Source organism: Bos javanicus, chromosome 25, assembly GCF_032452875.1.
Source record: "Bos javanicus breed banteng chromosome 25, ARS-OSU_banteng_1.0, whole genome shotgun sequence".
NCBI classification, from domain to species: domain Eukaryota; kingdom Metazoa; phylum Chordata; class Mammalia; order Artiodactyla; family Bovidae; genus Bos; species Bos javanicus.
This window is the reverse complement of record NC_083892.1, coordinates 41,821,577-41,842,000: the sequence shown is the minus strand read 5'-3', so window position 1 is coordinate 41,842,000 and position 20,424 is coordinate 41,821,577. Positions and strand designations below refer to the sequence as shown.

At 62.7% G+C, this 20,424-nt stretch overlaps 3 protein-coding genes across 5 annotated transcripts; 1 reads left to right on the top strand and 2 right to left on the bottom strand.

Annotated features, from left to right (window-relative positions):
• Nucleotides 1–1,718: 1,718 nt before the first annotated feature.
• Nucleotides 1,719–11,988, bottom strand: LOC133238846 (cytochrome c oxidase assembly protein COX19). Of its 3 annotated transcripts, none has more exons than XR_009733655.1 (4): nt 7,478–11,988; nt 6,823–6,934; nt 4,298–4,445; nt 1,719–1,917 (listed from the first exon to the last, which is right to left on the bottom strand). XR_009733655.1 is itself a non-coding variant. In XM_061402446.1 (3 exons), exons 1-3 carry the CDS (start codon nt 7,557–7,559, stop codon nt 4,370–4,372), a joined length of 270 nt encoding a protein of 89 aa, XP_061258430.1. In that variant the 5' UTR covers nt 7,560–11,988; the 3' UTR covers nt 1,993–4,369. The 3 variants fall into 3 exon arrangements, 1 of the variants encoding a protein (XP_061258430.1); XR_009733654.1 differs by lacking the exon at nt 1,719–1,917 and adding an exon at nt 1,993–3,835; XM_061402446.1 differs by lacking the exon at nt 1,719–1,917 and having other exon boundaries at nt 1,993–4,445.
• Nucleotides 9,108–13,478, bottom strand: LOC133238841 (uncharacterized). Its single transcript, XM_061402419.1, has 2 exons — nt 10,036–13,478; nt 9,108–9,870 (listed from the first exon to the last, which is right to left on the bottom strand). Exon 1 carries the CDS (start codon nt 13,476–13,478, stop codon nt 12,447–12,449), a length of 1,032 nt encoding a protein of 343 aa, XP_061258403.1. The 3' UTR covers nt 9,108–9,870; nt 10,036–12,446.
• LOC133238848 (cytochrome P450 2W1) lies at nt 13,477–17,614 on the top strand. Its single transcript, XM_061402447.1, has 9 exons — nt 13,477–13,650; nt 13,894–14,056; nt 14,320–14,469; nt 14,537–14,694; nt 16,070–16,243; nt 16,543–16,681; nt 16,804–16,988; nt 17,154–17,295; nt 17,410–17,614. Exons 1-9 carry the CDS (start codon nt 13,477–13,479, stop codon nt 17,604–17,606), a joined length of 1,482 nt encoding a protein of 493 aa, XP_061258431.1. The 3' UTR covers nt 17,607–17,614.
• The last annotated feature ends 2,810 nt before the right edge of the window (nt 17,615–20,424 follow it).

Sequence of the window (20,424 nt, the reverse complement as noted above, 5' to 3'; positions counted from 1 at the left end):
GGCCCTGGCCCTCCCCCAGCGCCCTCTGCCCCAGGGTGGTCTCCTCTGCAGGGGCTTCACTGCCCCCTGGGCACAGAGCTCGCAGGTGTGGACGGAGAGCCCCCGCAGCCCCTCACTGGTCCCTGAGCCCGGGGTGAGCAGGGGCGCAGGGGATAGGGGGGCTGGACCTCAGCTGGGGCCTCAAGCTTGGCCCCCGCATCAGGAGTATTCAGGGCCTCAGAGACGCACAGCCCTGGCCTGATGTGTTACTCCCAGAGTGTGGAGGCCACTGCATGTACGCTGAGCCCTGCGGGAGGACGGCCCTCCCGCAGGTGACCTCAGGCACTGCAGCGCCACCACCGGCCAGCAGGGGCCGCCACGCCACCACAGTCTGTGCCCCGCGGCCTCCGGAGGGAGAGGCCCTTCCCAACCCCAGCTTGTCACGGGGCGGCCGGCCCCCTCCACACGCCAACCCTGACCCCACCCCCACGACGTGGTAAGCCGGAGCCTGGTAACACGGCCTGGCACCTTCAGAAGACTGTTCCCCTGGTTGATGTTCCTATTGTTTCTATAAAAATGATAGATGCTTGTTATAAACACAAAGAAAAACAGCCACGCGCTGTGCAGCGCGCGGAGACAGCCCTGTTTGCTGAGGGCCGGCTCGGAGCCTACTCTACACGGTCCCGGAAGCTCTCCCAGACCCCGGGGCTCGGGGGGCTGTCCTGCTCTGGGGTCCTGCTGCCGCCACATGCTTCCCAAGGACAGAGAGCAGCCACCTAAGACCCCCGCTCCTCCCGAGGGCCTGGGGCGCGCTGTCCAGGACGCAGGGAGGGCAGAGGCCACGGCTTCTCTGCAGCAGGAGTGAGGTCAACGCGCACAGCCTTCAGTTTCCTTTGAAGGCCGTCTACTGAGTAATGAAAACCACCGCGCACCGCAAAGCGCCGCACACAATCACACGTGAGCCACGCGTGTAAAACAGGCAGGGTTCTGTGTCCCCCGGTTTAAGCAGTTCATGGATATGAAACAAACGAGGTTCTCTGTGTCCCCCGGTTTAAGCAGTTCACGGATATAAAACAAGCAGGGTTCTCTGTTGTGTCCCCTGGTTCTAAGCTGCCCGTGCCTGGGGGGCCCGACGTCATCACGAAGGACCCTCCGGGAGGGAGCTGGGGGCCCCGGGTCAGAGAGAGGACGGGGGAGGAGGCAGTCTGGGAGGGAGAAGCCACCAGTTCAGGACGAAGACGGGCCACAGAGCACAGCGCCTCCAGGAGCTGGGAGAGGAGGAAGTGGACTCTGCCCAGCACCTCCGGAAGGAGCCAGCTCGCAGGAGCTACTGAACATGAGGCCTCCAGTCTGCAGCATGACTGTGTTGTTTAAGCCACCGAGTCCATGCTGATCTGTTAGTGGGGAAGGAACCTAACTTGCTTTTTTTTTAACAAAAGCACTGCCTCCCTAAACAGAGTAAAATGTATTCCACCCACCTGTTTTCCTCCACTCGAGTTTCCAGAGCTGTTACAGGGAGCTGGCTTGCTCCTTAAGGTGGGGGGCCCGGCCCTGCGCCCCCAGCTCCCGTCCCAGGAGCTCCATCAGCATCGCTCTTCAGGAAGGTGGCTGCAGGCCCGGGCTGACGGTGGCCGTCAGGCTGCCCTGACATCATCCTAAGGAAGGCGCTTGGAAGACGTTCTGCCAGTTGTCTCAGGGGCCCTCTAGTAACATCACTGGCTCATCGAGACAAGTACACACAACAAGTAAAAGGCATTCTTTACTTGACAAATGACAGGCAACCAAAAACACCTCACGGGAGCTTCGGCAGGACCAGATGAAGCCTCGTATTCTTAGCAACGGTTGCGGGAGCTGCTGCTCCTCCGTGAGGAGCCCATGGTCCACGTGCGGTGTCCTCCGGCCTGGAGCCCCCTCCCGACGCCACCACAGCTGCATTCTCTGTGGGATTTCCAAATGTGTTTCAAAATGCAAATTCACCCAGTCATACATGTACAAAGTTCAACTACAAAGAAATGAGCACTGAACATTTTTTTAATTCTTTATTTTGAAATAACTCCAGACTTCCAAAAGTTGCAGAAGCAGGCCAGAGTTTGCCCGCTTCTCCCGACGACACCCTGTGTGCACGGACATGATACGCTGTGACCGATCCGCAGCCCCAACCAGCAGCCCTTCGCCCGTCCTCGGGGAGGGCACCGTGGGTCCTCACACCAGGCTTGGCCCTCAGGCCGGGCACATCGGTGTGTCCTCAGAGACGGAGGTGATGCGCTCAGAGAAAACAGCAGTGATGCCTCTTCCTTGGGGCAGATCAGGGCAGGTGCCACGGGCAACATCCCAGAGGTTTCGGCTGTTGGTTGAGTGCTTTCTGGGGCGTCCTCCAGAACAGGCAAACCCGTTCCACCTAACACTGCCCACCCACCTCCAGACACACCGATGCCCGGATGGCCCGTCCTTCCACACGGGCCAGGGCTGGGAGGAGGGCTGTCCCCTTCCTGCGCTGGAATGTTTGCTCCACTCGTGACTCCCTCAGCAGGGACTCCCAGGCAGGAACTGATGCTGTGGCCAAACCCTAACAGTGGTTCCTGCTGCTGCCAACCAGGCCACTGGGAGCCCTGTCGCACGCTCCCGACAAGCCCACCAAGGCTTCGGCAACTCCTTACTGTCTGACACAAGGAGATCCAGGGTCAAACGGACTTTCTGGCCCTGGGTCTTCCTGCTGGAGAGAGGCTCAAATCAGTCAGCCATTAGGCAAGCCCCTCACTGCCAGGGGTCCCCCAGGCCCCCAGGCCCCAGAGCAAAGGGATGTCCGTATGAACACAGATGAGTGCATGCACACGCTTCTGCATACACTTCCGTACATCTGCTTCTCTACCCACGGCCCTCTCCCGCCACGCTGCCTTCTGGGCCCCGAGTTCCCTCTCACACCACCTGCAGGGCCATGCAGGGCACACCGTGGTCTCCCCCAGCCCTTCCTGCAGCCACCCAGGGCCCTGCGTCGGGAATAAGCACAGGTGGCCGGGTCACCCCAAAGCTTTACAATTACAAACAATGCTGCAATGAGTAACCCTGTACATGTGAAACGTCACACTGGATACTTCCATGGCTCGCTTTGGTGATAAAAAGCAAGGGTTTTCATAAACTAGCTGGAAGCGTAGACAGAGACGATGCTGCACAGTGACAAAGCACAGACGGAGCGCCGGGGCTGGACCCCCATAGGGCCAGCGGGGCCAGAGCCCCCAGCAGACGGCCGGCCTTGGAGGGAGCGAGGGCAGGGCCTGAGCGAGCACGGCTGCCCGCAGGACCGAGGAAGGGACGCCATGCAGACAACTGGACGTGGCCGGGGAGGCAAGAGGGCTCCCCACAGCTGGCCTGGGCCACCAGGCAGGAGGGGGTCAGGGCACTCACCTGGGTATTCCTGGCACCCCCTCCCACTGGCCACACCGGGACAAAACTCAGCTGACTGGGGGCCAGGGAGGCAGTCACAGGGCAGGTCCAGGGTCTCCACTGAGGTTCTGAACCTACGACAAGGCGCCCCAGAAACACTGCCCTGGGGTCTGCACCCTGGGGTCTGACAGCACTCGGGCCCACGCTGCCCTGACCCCTCACGGCCAAGAAGCGGGGCTGGCTGTAGCCTTGGCCGCTCCTCAGAGGAAAGGCGCCAGAGGGCGCTGTGTGCCCGCCTGACAAGGGCAGACGGCCCGCTCCTCGGTTACAGCAGATGACTTCTTGAAACTAAACATCTGACTCTACAAGTGTCACCCAATACGGTTCAGAAAGACACGTGGTGTTCAGGCATCACCAGAAAAAAATCAAGAAGTCAGATACGTCAAAAGCCAGTTTCCCCTTCCAGGCTTATCCGCTGTTTTTGTTTTAAAAAAAAAAGGGAAAAAAAAGGAGATGAACAGAGTATATGCTGTGAGTACAAAGAGCAGCCCACTTGCTAGGAACGGCTTCCGGACGCCTACGTCGCTTCTCCGTAATGAGCTGGGCTGAACGCTACCAGCACAGAAAGGACACACACAGCCTGTGACGTGAACCCAGCAGCTCACTGGCGCCCACAGTGCCCTCTCGGTGGGCAGACGCCACCTGGCCCCTCACCTCGCCGGGGGCCCTGCCACCCACGCGAACTTAGGGTAAACCTTCACAAGCCTGAGGGAAACAGGGATCCAAAAGGGACACCGCTTTTCCAAAACCCTTCCGGGAGCTTCAGAAGACGACCCGTGTCCTAGCCTCGAGGCACGTCCACCAGGGAGAGGCGTCTGGCATGGTTCCGAGCGGCATCTCGCGGGCACCCCCACAGTCCCCTTCTGAGCCACGGTACCTATGAACACGCTGCTGGGGCGGCAGGAGTCCGGACGACCCCACACAGCTGCGGGCTTCCCCCTGGCACAGCTCAGTTTTTGTCTGACTTCCCATCAATCAAATCTCCAAATCCCAGCTTTTCCAGGGGTTCCTGTGCCATCAGTTGCCTGAAAGGAAAAGTGAGAGCTGTCAGGGTCCACGCGCCGCTCCCTCCTGGAACAGCACCCTCAGACCTCCACCCTGCCGTGCTCCCGTGTGCAGGCCCCTGGGCCCCTGCCCGCCACACCCACAAACCCAGAGGCTTGGCAACAGCCCTTAGGACAACTTCCCCAGAGTCACAAACACCAGTTCACGGAACCTACCTGGCAACAGATTACACTAACCCCCCAGTCACGGAATGCATGAGACACTCCTGAAACCCGAGGAGGCAAATAACGACGAACTCCCACTACACCTTGTCAGGACACGGTTCTTAGAATCGGCCACTCAGACACAACGTGGTTGACAGGGCCAGGGTCCCCAGGTGACGCCCTGACCCCTAGAATCTGAGTGAGATCTGATTCCAGCGCGGCAGCGGGTTGGTATTAAGGCTGCTGAGGAAACAAGGCTGCCCATCAGCCAACTCAGAGAGACCACCTTGGATTATCCAAGGGGACCCAACCTAATCCCAGGATCCTTAAAATCAGAGACCCTTGGCTGCCTCTGCTCAGAAAGAAAAGATGAAAAGAGACGGGAGGACCTGAAGATGCAGCACTGTGGACCGAGAGGGCAGAGGACGGGCCACAGGCCGAGGACAAGCAGCCCGGGAGCGGCAAGGTCAGGACGGGCCCTCCTGGGGGAAGCGCCTGGGCCGCACCTGGTCAGGCCCGGCGCTTTCCCAGAACCAGATGCTCTACACTCCGCACCAGGTCAGGAGGCCCGGCCGACGTGAGGTCTTGGATCCCACGTGGATTCGCTGTGTCTCTGCTGACCGTGCAAGCCCAATGTTAACAGAAGCTGCCGTGAGGAAGCGGAGCCCCGTCCTCAGCAGCAGACACATCCACTCCAGGCCAACGGGGCCCGTGTGAGCCAACTGACAAATTCTACCGAGGTCCAGTTCTTAAAAAGACGCGTGTGAAGTACACAAAAGTAAGGTGTGGGTATCAGCAAAAAGGAAAAAAGCGGAAGGGAAGAAGCTTTTTAAAAGAGTGATGCAGACGAAAGTGGGCAAGATACGGACCAAGTCAGAAACACATACACCCCTCACAACCAAATGCAGCCTGACCAGCCAGTGATGCCGCCTGAATCGTGGAACCCACAGAGCAGCTGATGCATTCCCATCTGCGGGCCTTCCTCAGAGGCCCAGAGGCGAACAGGAAAAAGATGGCCCTTCTGCGGGCCCTGCCAGGAGGGCCTCTCTCACAGCAGGAGTGGCTCTGGAACCAAAGCAGCTGAACACTCCAGGCATCCCTGTGCCGGCCCAGGGATGACCGACTCAGGGATGGTGACCCCAGCTTTGGGGAGGCACAGGGCAGAGACGAGCTCCAAACTCTGTCACCAAGGCTCAGCAGTGCCGAGAAGAGACTCACTGAGTTCAGTCTCGATTTAAGAGTGAGGGAAGCTGCAGATCCGGCCAACACACCATGTAGAGATGTCAGAGCCGGCCCATCGTTAACCCACAACACCTGTGAGCCTGTGTGCCTCAGAGGCAGGAGAAGGGTGCCACCTGGGCCAAGCACCAAGAAGGCCCATCTCCCTCAAAATCCCGAATGTCTGCAGACCCTCCACACACCTGGGGTCCAAGAAGCACAGCGGAGCTTGCCGGGAGGGGAACATCTGAGTCTGTTAAGGCAATACTGAAAACAGGCCCAGAGTGGACTGCTTTTGGTCAGCCTGTCTTCAGACAAGGCCTCTGACGGCCTGGGTTCCTTCGTGAGCAAACAACGGGCTCAAAAGGCAGAAATGAAAGTTTCCACCCAAGCACACAATAACGGGTTACATGTTTTCCTGATGAAGCTTTACAATGGTACTTCTACAGTAAAATCTCAACGGATCAGTTAGAAGAGTTTTTGTTTTGCTTAAAGGTGGGTCTTGTGAACTCCGGGTGAGACGGGAAGACTCACTTGTCTTTCACCGTTTCTCGGGCCCACTGTCTTGCCTGTCAACACTACAAACGGCTCTGAGCGGACGTCGAACAAAACAGCATGTATTTTTATGTTCTGAGAATGTTTAAAGAAATAAGCTCTGTACCCACAAATCTTTTGACTCAGTCAGCGTTTTTATGATGTACGACTGTGAAACCTGAATGACACATCACACATTTGGAAAGAGAAAACTGTGCGGAATGCAATCACGTCCAAGGCTATCACTGGAGAAAAGGTTCCCACGGCTGCCAACAACTCTGAGTACAACTCATCTCCGAAATGCCTCAATTTCACAGGCAGGCAGCCCTTCGGGTCCAAACACAAGGAGAAGCCAGGCCTGGGTGAGGCCTCCTGGGACAAACATCTCAGCTGGAGACACGGTGGGCGGAGAAGACATAAATCACGGCTGGCAGGTACTTGCCTTTCCATCCTGCACTCCAGATACTCTTTTGATTCATTTCTGCACAAAGCATTTTCAAAATTATTGTCCCGGAGACACTTCATGAATTTCTCTTTAAAGCTTTTACATTCACCTGGAACGAAACAGAAAAGTATTTTCTTTTTAAAGTGAAAACAGGACGTGCCCGCCCAGCAACCTTACAGGCGGCCCTCCTCCTCCTCGGGAAACCAGTTTCCTTCAGAAACACTCTGGAAACACAGGAGAAAAGACTTCCCGGGGGAAGAGCGAGGGCAGGAAAAGGGGGGCGTCCAAGCGGCGGCGCCGGGAGCTCCCCGCCGACGTTGCCCTTTGTCTGGAACCTCTCGGTAAAAGACGGGCATATGAAGAACCACTCGAAACCCATTTTCCAAGCCTTAGCTTCCGCGGAGCTGCGGCGACCAGGAGCGCCCTCCGCTTCCGCACCAGACGCCCGCGGAACCGGGCCGCGGGCCCCACACCGCCGAGGATGCGGCTGCCGGCACGTCGGCCCGACCGCAGGCGCCTCCGTGCCCTCTCGCCGGCCGCTGCTGCCCCGGGCCGCGCCGAGCCTCAGAGGCCCCGCGCGCGCCGCGAGGCACCACCGTCCGGCCCAGCGCTGTGCGGGCCCGGCCGGGCAGTCGGGGCCGCCCGCACTCACCGAAGTGATCGAGCGGGAAGCTGCCCTTGTCCGGGGGACGCGGCTGGAAACTCTTGGACCCGAAGTTCATAGCTGTCGACATGATGGCGGCACCCAGACTCTCCCAGCGCGACGCGCGCCGTACGCAGGACGGCCGGCCGATCGCGGAGCAGGCCCCGCGGGAGCGCCGAGCACGTCGAGCGGCGAGCCACCCCTGATGGGCCTGGACTTGGGGGTACAGGGCCCGCCCTCAGCAGCGAGACCCCGCCCCTCGTACCCAGGCCCCGCCCCCGGGCTCCGAAAGGCCGGGACCCTCAGGCACTTGCTCCGCGGCGGGTTTCTTATTATCCTCGAGGCAACACAATGGCAGAGGGTTCAGCCGTCATCTATTTAGGACGAGGAAACGAAGTTCAGAGAGGGTCAGCAACTTGCCCAAGGACACACAGCTTCAATCCACAAGAAGCCCAGAGGGCAGGTGGACGCTCCTGGAAGGCTGCCCCTGGCAGGGGTGAGGGGGGTCTTTGCATCCCCGTGAGGCTGCAGAGGTCTGGGCAGCTTAGAGCAACAGAAATTCCTCCTCTCACAGTTCTGGGGGCCAGTCATCCGAGAGCCGCGTGTCTGCTCCCTGCTGGTGGATTGCCGGCAACTCTGGGTGCCGCCTGGCTTGTGAACGCATCACCCCCTCTGCCTCACCACGGGGCCTCTCCCTGTGTGTCTGTGTCCACACTTCATCCTTCCATGAGGATGTACCCTTATTGGGTTAGGACCCACCCCCATGACCTCACCTTAGCTAATTACATATGCCGTGACCCTGTTCCCAGAAAGGTCACATTCTAAGGTAGGGGCAGCTAGGACTTAAACATGTGAATCCGGGGACACAATTCAGCAGATAAGATAATTAAATATATTATTTAACTTATTATTGTAAACAGTAAAAACTAAAAACAGCAACAGTGAAAACGGGGAAAGGGCTGGGTCGGGGGCCACCAGCTCCCTGCAGCAGGGCTCCTCCCAACCTTGTACCCTGGGCAGAGCTGATGGAGGTGGGTGGCTGCCCGCCCGCCCTCCACCCGGTTGTGATTCTTCCCTGAGCTCCAACCCCCATTCACGCATCCAGTCCACCCAGGTAGCGGTCCCTGACGCCAGCCACGTGCTGCCAGACCCTAGTCATAAGCACACAGGGGGCTCAGGACCACAGAGTCACCAGCTGGCCCCCTGGACAAGCAGTCTCCCCCCAGGCCCAGCACCACTGCCCCCTGCAATGTCGGGGGCTTGCCCACCAGTCCCAGCAGCACTCCCTCCCCACAGGGCCTGGGTCGGATGCCCCTTCTGCAGAAGGCATCCAGTATGCCCTCAGCCACTCGCAAGGCCCCCCGTGGCGCACTGCACTCCTGAGGCGGGATTCCACCCTGTTTGTCGGGAGCCCGCCCAGAGCTCCACCAAAGTCAGCAGACCAACAGGAGGGCCCCGCAGGGCGGGCCCATGGCGGCGCAGGGAAAGCCCAGCCCTGTCGCCTGGGCCTGGGCTGGCCTGGGGCTCTGGGCCCACAGCAAATGCAGGAGGAAGCTGTGCCTGTTCCTCCATCCGTCATATCAACTGTTGACACCACAGCAGCCAGGGGCCCCGGGGTTACTCATTAATGTTCCAGGGCTGTGAACAATAGAAGCGTTTATTACCTCGAAAATAGCACCTTTCCCTGCGACTAGATCCACCACTTAGTGGTGGGAGGGACAGCTCCTCCCCACCCAGGCTGCCACACCTCTCCTCTCTGTGAGGCGGCCCTGGGAGACCCCTGAAGCCCCGAGGCCCAGTGACCAGGAGGTGTCAGCCTGCCAAGCAGTTATTGCTTCATAGGAGATGTTTAGCAGTTCATTAGATGTTTAGGTCAAAAAGCAGGGAATACTGCTTTTGGAAACCCTCTTACATGCTGGGCTGCTTTACTTGGGCTCACAGTGACTGGCACACAGCAGCTGCTCAGTTAGTATCTTTTGAAGAGGGAATTCCCTGGCAGTCCAGTAGTCAGGATTTGATGTTTTCACTGCCTGGGGCCTGGCTTCGATTCCTGCTTGAGGAACTAAGATCCCATAAGCCATGCAGCATAGCCAAAAATTTAATTAATTAGTTAATTAAAAATATTTGGGGAGACTTCTTTGGTGGCCCAGCGGTTAGGAATCCCCCTGCCAATGCAGGGAACATGGCTTCGATCCCCGGTCGGGAAAGGCTCCACATGCCTTGGAGCCCCTGAGCCCACGCTCGAAAGCCTGAGAACTGCAACTACGGAGGCCGGCGGGGCTACAGCCCTGGACCACAAGGAGCCCCTGAGAGAGGAACACGAGCGCTGCAGCAAAGAGTAAGCCCGCTGCTCACCAGAGGGAGCCCGTGCGTGGGACAGACTTGGTGCGGCCAAAAATAAACTGCGAAATGAAGTTACAAATGATTTTTGAAGAATGAATGCAGTTTTCAGGTATTACTATCTTCATGTCACACATAGAGACACACGGAGGGCAAGCCCCTTGCCCAGGGTTACACAGCCCCTGTATGAGTTTTCTTCCACTGTGTAACGAACAGCCCAGACTCACCACTGTGAAACAGCAGTGATCCACTGTGCTCCGAAACGCGGGGAGAAGGCAGGCTGCGTGGAGACGGCCCCATGGGCTATCAGCTGGGGCCGCCACACCTCAGAATAGAGAAGCCCTTCAGGACTGAGCACGCGTGGCTGGATGCTGGGCCTGGGTCTTGGGGGCCTTGGCTCCCGTCCCTGTGGCCCTCCACCCACCTCCTAGGGCTTCCTCCCAGGATGCTGACTGCGTACTGCACAAAGGATCCCAGAAGCAACAGGTGGAAGCCGTATGGCTTCCATGGTCTACCTCAAAAGTCTCAGAACATTGCCTCCACCACGGGCACTATCCCCTACCCAGATTCAAGGGCACAGTCCCCGGCTTGCCATGGCTGAGGGCCAAGTAGATGGAGAGCTTGGGGGCTGGGAGCTGCCACTGGAAGATGCCATCTCAGCCGAGGAGTAGATGGAGGGGCCAAGTGTGGTGTGTGCAACTCCAGAGCCCTCTAGGGAACAACCTGCACCTCAGGCATCAGGCCAGGTGTGACCTGAGCCCCAGGTGACCCCGGCCACTCGGTTCTGACCACACAGTTCCCAGGCTTCTGCTCGAGCACCAGTACGGGGCTGGCAGAACTGCCCCCTGGACTGCAGCTGGGAGGAGGTGAGCCTCGGTGCAGGCGGTCGCCTGGCCGCCAGGAGCAGACACAGGAACGCCACTTGCCTGACAACCCGCACTCCCCACCCCAGCCCAGAACGCCACCAGCAGACCCAAGGGAGAGGAGAATTCATCGGAGTCCTGATGACGTCACCGGGCCCCTGAATCAACCCTGGCCTGAACCTAGATCTTGCTGGTGTTTTGACGTTAATAAATTCTGCTGTCTAAGCATAGTTTTCAAAAGGCTCTCAGACTAACAGGCACGGAGCACACGGCCGAGCTTTATCTTGCCTGTTAACGAGGGAACAGGATGAGACCGCAAGGCTGCTTCAGAGAGAAACGTGCAAACGCCAACAAGCACATCCAGTCAGAGGAGAGAGCACCGGGCAAGCCCACCGAGCAGGCTCAGGACGCACTAACGTCTGACGGGACAGCAGAGCCGAGCCTCTGGGGCGACCTCCTCCGTGAGACAGAAGTCCTCTGTGTGTTTACGGGGGGTCACCTGCATTTGTCCTGTTCTTGGCCGGCTTGGTGGCCTCTGGGCCCAGTCGATCACAGACCACAAATAGAGAGAACCCCCATTTCCTGGGGGACTAAGTGACGCCCAGCAGGCAGTTAGATGGCGACCCCAAAAAGGACCCGTGTGACCCGTCTGCCGTGTTTCTGGAGTGGGCTGATGTTCTGAACTATCCCAAGGCTCCCAAGGCCTCCCGGGGCTGCCCCCACAACGGACATAGCCCGGGGGCGTGGGAAATGCCACCACCACCCAGTCAGCTCCCGAGGCCAGAGGGCAGGGCACCTGCCGAAGATGGCTCCAGGGGGGTCCTTCCTGCCCCCGCTGGCTTCTGTGGTTCCCGGGTCCTTGGCCTGTGGCCGTGGCCCCCACCCTTGCCTCTGTCACCGAACGAGGGGCAAGGTGACTGGGTTAAAGAGCCGCCCTCCAAAGAGGCCCCCGTTCTGAGGCTCTGGGTGCACGTGAATGTCGGAGGAACATCCTTAGATCCAGCACCCTGCTCCAGCCAGTTTGGGTTTTCCCAGGACCTTCCCCGCGGTGCCCCCCTCACTGGACGGGACACAGGCATAGCAGCAGGTCACTCAGCAGGTCACCCCTGGGGCGCGGACCACTGCGCCACCCAGCTGAGCCCACTCCCAGATGCCAGGGGTGGCTCCGTCAGGATGGGTCTTGAGACGGCCTCCCCGCAGCTCAGTCCAGCTCCGGGGCCACGCCTGCTCCCTGTGCACAGCAGCAGCACCAAGACCTGGCTCCCGCCCAGCAGGCCCCTGGGCACGGGCTTCACCAACCCGGAGCGGAGCCCCCGACAGGGATGCGTGCTCCCCTCCAGTCCCGCAGCCACACTGCGCATCCCATGAGCCTGGGCCCCCGGTGCAGCTCCGCGGCCGTGACCCAGGGCTGCCAGGGCCCCCGCCCCACACCGCCCCTGCAGGTCCGCACAAGCTGTCCCCTCCTCACGAACGCCCGTCCTCCTGAGACCCACACTCCAGCTCCAACGCCCGAGGGGATTTGTGCGCAAAGTCACGGCCACATGCCCCCCGCCCGCCCCCACTGGGCTGCGAGGACTTCAGGATCCCTGTAGCACCCATTCCTGCAGCCCTAGCTCCTAGAGAGCCTGGTAATACACAGGAACTCAATACACACACGCTGAATTAACCACCTGAACTGTCCTGGGCAGACAGGCCCTCAGCCTCTGCACCCGGTAGGGACCTTGGGAACAGCTCCTCAGCCCAAAAGACCCAGAGACTGAGTGGTCAGAGAACAGTTACCCTCCTGGCAGCCCCGGGGCTGTGCATCTGGACAGGCTGCCTTGAGGTAGTGAGCACCCATCACAGCAGGTGTGCAAATGGAGGCTGGGAGGGGAAAGGGCCCACAGGCTGCCTTGGCTCTGGGGTGAGTGTCGGGGCGCAGATGTCACCCAGGCCTGTCCCCGGGCCCAGCGGCGGGGAGGCGGATCCCCCTGCCTTGCGTCGGGGCAGGAGGCCCAGCGCAAGCCCAGCTGCTTCTGGGGCCACAGGCCCTGCGGCCCCTGGGAGCTCAATTCCAAAGGGCGCCTCCTCCCTCCCAGCTGGGCCTCCAGGCTTTGGAGCAGAGTGCAGCCCAGACAGACAGGGCTCATAAACCCAGCACCTGCTGCCCCAGCGACCTTGCCTGCAGGCTGGGCTTCTCTGTGCAGCCAACATGCCCTCACGCCCCCGTCCCGGGGAGGCCAGTGACGTCTGCTCGGGGGCCGGGCTCCAATAGCCCCCAAGGGGCACACCGCCACTCTGGCAAGCTTGCTGTCAGGCTCTGGAGCCCTGGCATTCGGGGCGCTGGCCATGTAGACCTGATGCCCGCCCTGGCCCAGGCACAGAGGTGCTGGATGGACGCAGGCGCTGGTGGGCTTGGGGGGCCACAGGGCTCCCGGGGAGGGAGGCTCAGAGCCTGGGGAGGGTGGGGCCCAAGGCCCTGGACCCCTGGTTCTGGTGGGGAGACGGGACAGAAGCAGATCCTGTGGGGGGCAGATGGTCACCGCGCTGTGTCCTCCCAACAAGGCGAGGGCCAAGGAGGCCCCGAGGGCCCAACTGGACGCCGGTCCCCCGGACGGTCCCCCACCCCCTGGCACAGACTGGCCCCCACGATCCTCGCGCGCCTGTCGCTTTAAGCGCCTGGCTGTCCCTGCAAACTGCTCCTTCCACATTCTCGGGGTGGTGGGGTGGCGGGAGGGTGGGGTGCCGGCACGCCCTCCCGTGAGGCCCAGAAGGTGCAGGGCAGGCAGCACCCGGGAGGGGAGCTGCCCGCCACCCGCCAGACTCATGGCCCTGCTGCTCCTGGCGCTGCTGGCGCTGCTGGCGCTCTGGGGGCTGCTCTGCGCCCGGGCCGGTACCCCAGGCCCAGCCCCCCGCTGGCCCCCGGGGCCACGCCCCCTGCCCCTCGTCGGGAACCTCCACTTGCTGCGGGGGGCACAGCAGGACGAGGCGCTGATGCAGGTGGGTCCACGGGGCTCTGGAGGCCGCCGTCTGCGGGCTGGGGCCAGAGCTGCCAGCAGACAGCAGCAGCTGGCCCTACTCCGCCGTGTGATCCACAGAGACTCACTGCCCACCCCCAGGCCTCAGTCTGCCCATCTGCAGAATGGGCAGGGGAGTGGTGAAGCCAGAGGGGACCGGAGGGGCGTGAGGGACCCCAGAGACCTGGGGGTGGGACAGCGGATGGACCCTGCCTCTCCCCACCAGCTCGGCAAACAGTATGGGCCGGTGTTCACTGTACATCTTGGGCACCAGAAGACGGTGGTGCTGACCGGCTACGAGGCGGTGAAGGAGGCCCTGGTGGGCACCGGGCAGGAGCTGGCTGGCCGGCCCCCCATTGCCATCTTCCAGCTCATCAATGGAGGCGGGGGTAGGTGTGTGCGGGAGGAGGGTGCCCGCATGCGTGGGGCCCGCAGGGCCTGTCCCTCTCTGCGGCACGGGTGAGTGCTCCTGGGAGGCCCAGGGGGGCACCAGGGTGCCCGCCTGGCAGGCCCAGAGCAACGGAGGCAGGGCACACCGACGGGCAGGCCCGGCCAGGCAGCTGGAGGTGGGGGCTGGGGTCTTGGGGGGGCCTGAGGGTCCGCCGGGACCCTGCCCCAGGGCCGCTCACCGTCGGGCATGTGCGGCCCGCAGGCGTCTTCTTCTCCTCAGGCCCACGCTGGCGGGCCGCCCGTCAGCTCACCGTACGTGCCCTCCACGGCCTGGGTGTGGGGAGGGCGCCCGTGGCCAACAAGGTCTTGCAGGAGCTGAGGTGCCTCACGGCGCAGCTGGACAGCTACGAAGGTGAGTGGGGGCCTGGGCGCCTCTGCCCCGCGCGTCCCGCAGCCCTGAAGCCGCTCTCCACCCGCAGGCCGGCCCTTCCCGCTGGCCCTGCTCCGCTGGGCTCCCTCCAACATCACCTTCACGCTCCTCTTCGGCCAACGGTTCGACTACCGGGATCCTGTGTTCCTGTCCCTGCTGGGCCTCGTTGATGAGGTCATGGTCCTCCTGGGGAAGCCGAGTGTGCAGGTGAGAGGTCGATGTTCTGGCCTGGGGGGGGGGGTGCAGGGAGCGAGGTGGCGGCAAGGAGAGGCTCCAAGCTTCACCGGCCACGTGACTCCAGGCCAGTGCCCTGCACTCCTGGAAACCAGGGGAGCCGAGGGCAGCGGTCCCCACCTGCCCACCGTCAAATCAGTAATAGACGCATTGCTCACCAGTGCGGGGCGGGGGGGGGGGGCAGCCCTGGGCGGTTCCTCTCGGAAATGGGGCTTGGTTCCCCCAAGTCCCTGAACCTCCTCCAGGGTCAGGAATCGTGAGGACCGGCTCTGATTTCCAAACCCCACGACTGCGTGCATTTCGTTTTTCCCCAGAACTTAAAAATAAAGGAAGTCAGTCGCGCAGTGGTGTCCGACTCTGTGCGATCTCACGGACTGTAGCCCGCCCGGTCCTCTGTCCGTGGAATTCTCCAGGCAAGAATACTGGAGTGGGTGCCGCTCCCTTGTCCAGGGGATCTTCCTGACCCAGGGATAGAACCCGGGTCGCCTGCATTGCAGGCGGATTCCTCACCAACTGAGCCACTAACTTAAAGCGTTCCTAATTTGTAGGCACCATGACTGGTTTTAACTCTTAACTTGCTCGGGCACGTGTGCCCGGGTGGGGGCGGGGCACGTGTGTCTGGTGGCATGGGGCTCACGCGTACTTTCCAGCCCCATCTCTCCAGGACCTGAGGCCCTGGGCGTGGGGTGGAGGCTGCTGGCTTCGGTCCTGATCCTAGTCACCCGCCGAGGCTGGCGGAACCTCAGACTCAGGAACATCGGACTTCCTGCCGAAAGTACCCTGGCCGAGTCCCACCAGGGGGCCCCAGCAGGCCTGAGGCTGGAGGGTCAGGGGCTCCAGGGAGACAGAATGTCCCGTGGCCTCCCATACCTGCACCCTGAGCGATGGCCAGGTCCCGGGGGACAGCGTGTGCAGAGGGCAGCTGACAACCGTGCCAGTCAGGCTGTGCTGTGACCCCCGGCTCACGGCGTCCTGAGCTGAAGCTTTAAGTTGGCAATTTCCCTTTTTTCGCCCCCGAATAACTCAGCGAAGTTAGTGACTTCCAAGGCAGCGGCCAGCCCTGCCTCCCTCTCCCCCTCTCTGGGGGGTGTGGAGGGGGGGTCATGGTGACAGCCGCCTGCTGTGACTTGCAAGGACCCCGGGTGTGTTACCTGTCAGTTGGCCCCTCCTCCGCGCACCCAGGTGGAGGCTTTCCTCCGCGCCCAAGGGCTGCCGGTCCCACGGGGAGGGAGAGGGAGGGTGGCACCTCTGCCAGGAGCCTGGGGCGCTGCCGGTCCGCACAGGTGGCCTCACCTCCGGGCGGATGGCCCGCCCTCAGCCCTCACCACGCGGCCCTGCCCGCCCCCAGCTCTTCAACCTCTACCCGCGGCTCGGGGCCCTCCTCCAGCTGCACCGGCCGGTCCTGCGCAAGATCGAGGAGGTGCGGGCCATCCTGAGGGCCCTCCTGGAGGCGAGGCGGCACCGCACACCCCCGCGAGGGCCAGAGCAGAGCTACCTGGACGCCCTGATCCAGCAGGGCCAGGTGTGGGGGAGACCCGCCCCCGCCCAAGAGGCCGCGGGAGGGGGGAATCTTGGGGCCCCGCCTCAAGGAGAGGGGCTGGGGATGGAGCCGACCGATCCTGGGCCATGCCTCTCCATCCCCTGGCCGGGCCCCTCTGAACCTCGGTCACCTCACCTGAGAAGCGGGGCGGCTGCGAGGCCGCGTGAGCCCGCGACGTAGGAGGCTCCTGTCTTCGACGACTTTCTCGAGCTGGGGGCTGGCTTCTTGGGGGTTCCATGGAGCCTGCCTCCAGCTGAGCGCGGCCCCGCCCACTTCTGCAGGAGAAAGACCCCGAGGGCCTGTTTACCGAGGCCAACGTGGTGGCCTGTGTCCTGGACATGGTCATGGCCGGCACGGAGACCACGGCCGCCACGCTGCAGTGGGCCGCCCTCCTGATGGGCAAGCACCCGCGCGTGCAGAGTGAGCCGGGGGCGCGTCTCCGCCGGACCCTGGGCGCAGGGGGCGGGGCCGGGGTCGCAGCGGGGCGGGGCCCGGGGCGCAGGGCGGGGCCCCGGCATGCTGGCCGTCTGTCTCGCCCGCAGGCCGTGTGCAGGAGGAGCTGGACCGCGTGCTGGGGCCCGCGCGGCTCCCGCGGCCAGAGGACGTGCACGCCCTGCCCTATACTAACGCCGTTCTGCACGAAGTGCAGCGCTTCATCACGCTGCTGCCCCACGCGCCGCGGTGCGCGGTCGCCAACACCCAGCTGGGCCCCTACCTGCTCCCCAAGGTGCGAGGGCCAGGCCCCGCCGCCCCAGACCCTGCCTCCTCTGCTCTCGGCCGCGGTAGATGGGGCTGGGACGGGGTCGCAGGGACACAGACGCTGAGCAGGGCTTCCCGTGCTCCCGGTCTGCGGAGAGCAGCCAGCCCCGCCGCTCACCTGGCGCCCCCACAGGGCACACCCGTGCTGGCCCTACTGAACTCCGTGCTCCTGGACGAGACGCAGTGGAAGACGCCCCGCCAGTTCAACCCGGGCCACTTCCTGGACGCCAATGGGCGCTTCGTCAAGCGGCCGGCCTTCCTGCCTTTCTCCGCAGGTACTGCAGCCCCTGCCAGCGGTGGCCTGGTCCCCGGGGCCTCGGAGCTCAGGGCCCCGCCCTCGGGGCTTCCCCACGGCCTCCGGGACCCACCGGCGCCCCGTCTCCCCGCAGGCCGCCGCGTCTGCGTGGGGGAGAGCCTGGCCAGGTCGGAGCTGTTCCTCCTGTTCGCGGGCCTCCTGCAGAGGTACCGCCTGCTGCCCCCGCCTGGCCTCAGCGTCGCCGCCCTGGACACCACGCCTGCCCCTGCCTTCACCGCGCGGCCATCCGCTCAGGTGCTGTGCGCCATGCCCAGGCTGCAGGGGCACTGACCGCAGAGGCCTGGGCTGTGTGACACACTCCCAGGGCCCTGGGGTTGGGGTCGGGGGGAAGCTGAGTTGCTCTGGCTTGTGGGTGATGGAGACAGGACGGACGGACAGACACGCAGGCCCTCACCAGCCTCTCTGCAGCCACCACGGGCTGTGTGTCCCGGGCCAGGGAGCCTCATCTGGGCACCGTGGGGGATGGGGTGCCCCCCCCACAGCCCGAGGGCCCCTCCCAGCCTGGCTCTCCTCTCCAGCTCCCAGGCCCCACAGCCCAGGGCAGAGCTGGGTCCCCTCCCGCTCCGCCCCCAGACCCTGGGCATTGCTGCTGCCTCTGTCTACACCAGGTCCCCTGCCAGCCCTCCAGGAACCCCTCAACAGGTGCCACACCCCCACATTCCCACAGGCACCTCGGGCTTCCTGCTGGACCCTCTCCCATATTCCCCTCCCCACTGGCCCTCATCCGGTTCCCCAGCAGGGCCCGCGTCACCAGCCAACACGTGCCAGGCACAGGGGTGTCACCTGCCTGAACTTGGGGTGCAGGGAGATAGCCAGGGCTGCTGGGCCCCATGGCGACGTCCACCCAGAGGCCAACCTCGGACCAGCGTTCCCGGCTTGCTCTGCATTGCACCAGGACCCCTGCAAGCCCTACCCTGTTCTCAGGGCTCCTGGGTGCCCTGTGGGCCATGGGCCAGTCAAGGGAGAGCCGCTGCCCAGAGTGGGTCAGCCAGGCTGGGGTGGGGCGGGTCATAGGAGTCTGCAGGGAGGCCTCCTCTGAGAGCTCCTGACCTACAATCCCCCAGGACCCTCCCCACGAGCCAGCTCTTAATCTCTCAGTGGAGGCCGCACTCTGAGGGTCAAGGGGCAGGGAGCGGCATGCAGGAGGTCAGCTGAGATCACAGCCCTGCTGGCCCAACACCACCTCTGCGAGTGGGACACAGGCAATCAAGGCATGGTTTCCGCCCTCCTGGGGCTCAGAGCTCGCCGACTGAACCGACAGGACCGAGGGAGGCATGGGGTCCTGGTTCCCGGCTGGGGCCATAGGGCCTTCCCGTGCTGAGTGTCGGTGACCACACAGGGAGGCTGCCCTCGGGGCGTGAGCTGGTGAGCAGGACAGGGGCGGGGTGAGGAACTGGGTGACAAGGCGCGTTTACCTCCAGAGGTTCAAATGGAACGACCCAGGACACAGTGGTCAGCACACACATCTTGAGGGGAGAGGCGGGGAGGGAGAAGCTTCCTGAGAATCTGGGCAGGGCTGTGGGCGTCGCGGTGGCAGTGGGCCTGGGGAGGGCAGGGTGGGGGGGTCGCCGAGTCCTTCTCTTCTCTGGATTTGTCTCTTTACTTGGCTGGGTTGGGCTTTCGTTGCCCCACTGACCCCAGGCCAGTGCCCTGTGCTCCTGGAAACCAGGGGAGCCGAGGGCAGCGGTCCCCACCTGCCCGCCGTCAAATCAGTAATAGGCGCACTGCTCACCAGTGCGGGGCGGGGCGGGGAGCCCTGGGCGGTTCCTCTCGGAAATGGGGCTTGGTTCCCCCCAGTCCCTGAACCTCCTCCAGGGTCAGGAATCGTGAGGACCGGCTCTGATTTCCAAACCCCACGACTGCGTGCATCTCGTTTTTCCCCAGAACTTAAAAATAAAGCAAGTCGGGCCCACAGTGGTGTCCGACTCTGTGCGATCTCACGGACTGTAGCCCGCCCGGTCCTCTGTCCGTGGAATTCTCCAGGCAAGAATACTGGAGTGGGTGCCGCTCCCTTGTCCAGGGGATCTTCCTGACCCAGGGATAGAACCCGGGTCGCCTGCATTGCAGGCGGATTCCTCACCAACTGAACCACTAACTTAAAGCGTTCCTAATTTGTAGGCACCATGACTGGTTTTAACTCTTAACTTGCTCGGGCACGCGTGCCCGGGTGGGGGCGGGGCACGTGTGTCTGGTGGCATGGGGCTCACGCGTACTTTCCAGCCCCATCTCTCCAGGACCTGAGGCTCTGGGTGTGAGGCGGAGGCTGCTGGCTTCGGTCCTGATCTTAGTCACCCCCCGAGGCTGGCGGAGCCTCAGACTCAGGAACATCGGACTTCCTGCCGAAAGTACCCTGGCTGAGTCCCACCAGGGGGCCCCAGCAGGCCCCAGGCTGGAGGGTCAGGGGCTCCAGGGAGACAGAATGTCCCGTGGCCTCCCATACCTGCACCCTGAGCGATGGCCAGGTCCCGGGGGACAGCATGTGCAGAGGGCAGCTGACAACCGTGCCAGTCAGGCTGTGCTGTGACCCCCGGCTCACGGCGTCCTGAGCTGAAGCTTTAAGTTGGCAATTTCCCTTTTTTCGCCCCCGAATAACTCAGCGAAGTCAGTGACTTCCAGGGCGGCTTCACTTACAGCTCGCGGGGCCTCCATCCCGTCAGGAGGAAACTTGTGGTGGTGCCCTGACTGCTTCGTCAGTGGCTCCAGCGCTCAAGGGCTTAATTGCTGCGAGGCAGGTGGGCTCTTCGTTCCCCTGGCCAGGGATTGCAGCCTCGTCCCCCGCACTGCGGGGTGGAGGCTTCACCACTGGACCGCCGGGCAGTCCTGTGTCCTCTTCCTGTCGGTCTGAAACACCTAGGCATTGGATTCGGGGCTGAGAGAACATGCCTCGCCCTGGGCACAGCGGAGAGATTGGGGGGTGGTGGGCAGAGGCCCCGGACGTGACTGGGAACCACGGTGACCCCAGGGGTGTCCTTGTGTGGTAGAGTTGGGAACCCCGTTTCTGGGCTGAAGCTCTAGTAGGCATGAATCTTTGTGGGGAACAGGTGGGAGGTCCACCTGTGACCTCCATGCCCCGTGGCCCATCTTGGGG

Excerpts from the sequence above, each read along its gene's own strand:
- LOC133238846 (XM_061402446.1), bottom strand. The coding sequence starts at position 7,559 with ATGTCGACAGCTATGAACTTCGGGTCCAAGAGTTTCCAGCCGCGTCCC. Across the intron at positions 6,935-7,477 it reads CTTCCCGCTCGATCACTTCG|GTGAATGTAAAAGCTTTAAA; the intron begins GTGAGTGCGGGC and ends GTTTCGTTCCAG. Across the intron at positions 4,446-6,822 it reads CTGGAGTGCAGGATGGAAAG|GCAACTGATGGCACAGGAAC; the intron begins GCAAGTACCTGC and ends TTTTCCTTTCAG.
- LOC133238848 (XM_061402447.1), top strand. The coding sequence starts at position 13,477 with ATGGCCCTGCTGCTCCTGGCGCTGCTGGCGCTGCTGGCGCTCTGGGGG. Across the intron at positions 16,244-16,542 it reads CCCTGATCCAGCAGGGCCAG|GAGAAAGACCCCGAGGGCCT; the intron begins GTGTGGGGGAGA and ends CCACTTCTGCAG. Across the intron at positions 16,989-17,153 it reads GCCCCTACCTGCTCCCCAAG|GGCACACCCGTGCTGGCCCT; the intron begins GTGCGAGGGCCA and ends GCGCCCCCACAG.
- LOC133238841 (XM_061402419.1), bottom strand. The coding sequence starts at position 13,478 with ATGAGTCTGGCGGGTGGCGGGCAGCTCCCCTCCCGGGTGCTGCCTGCC.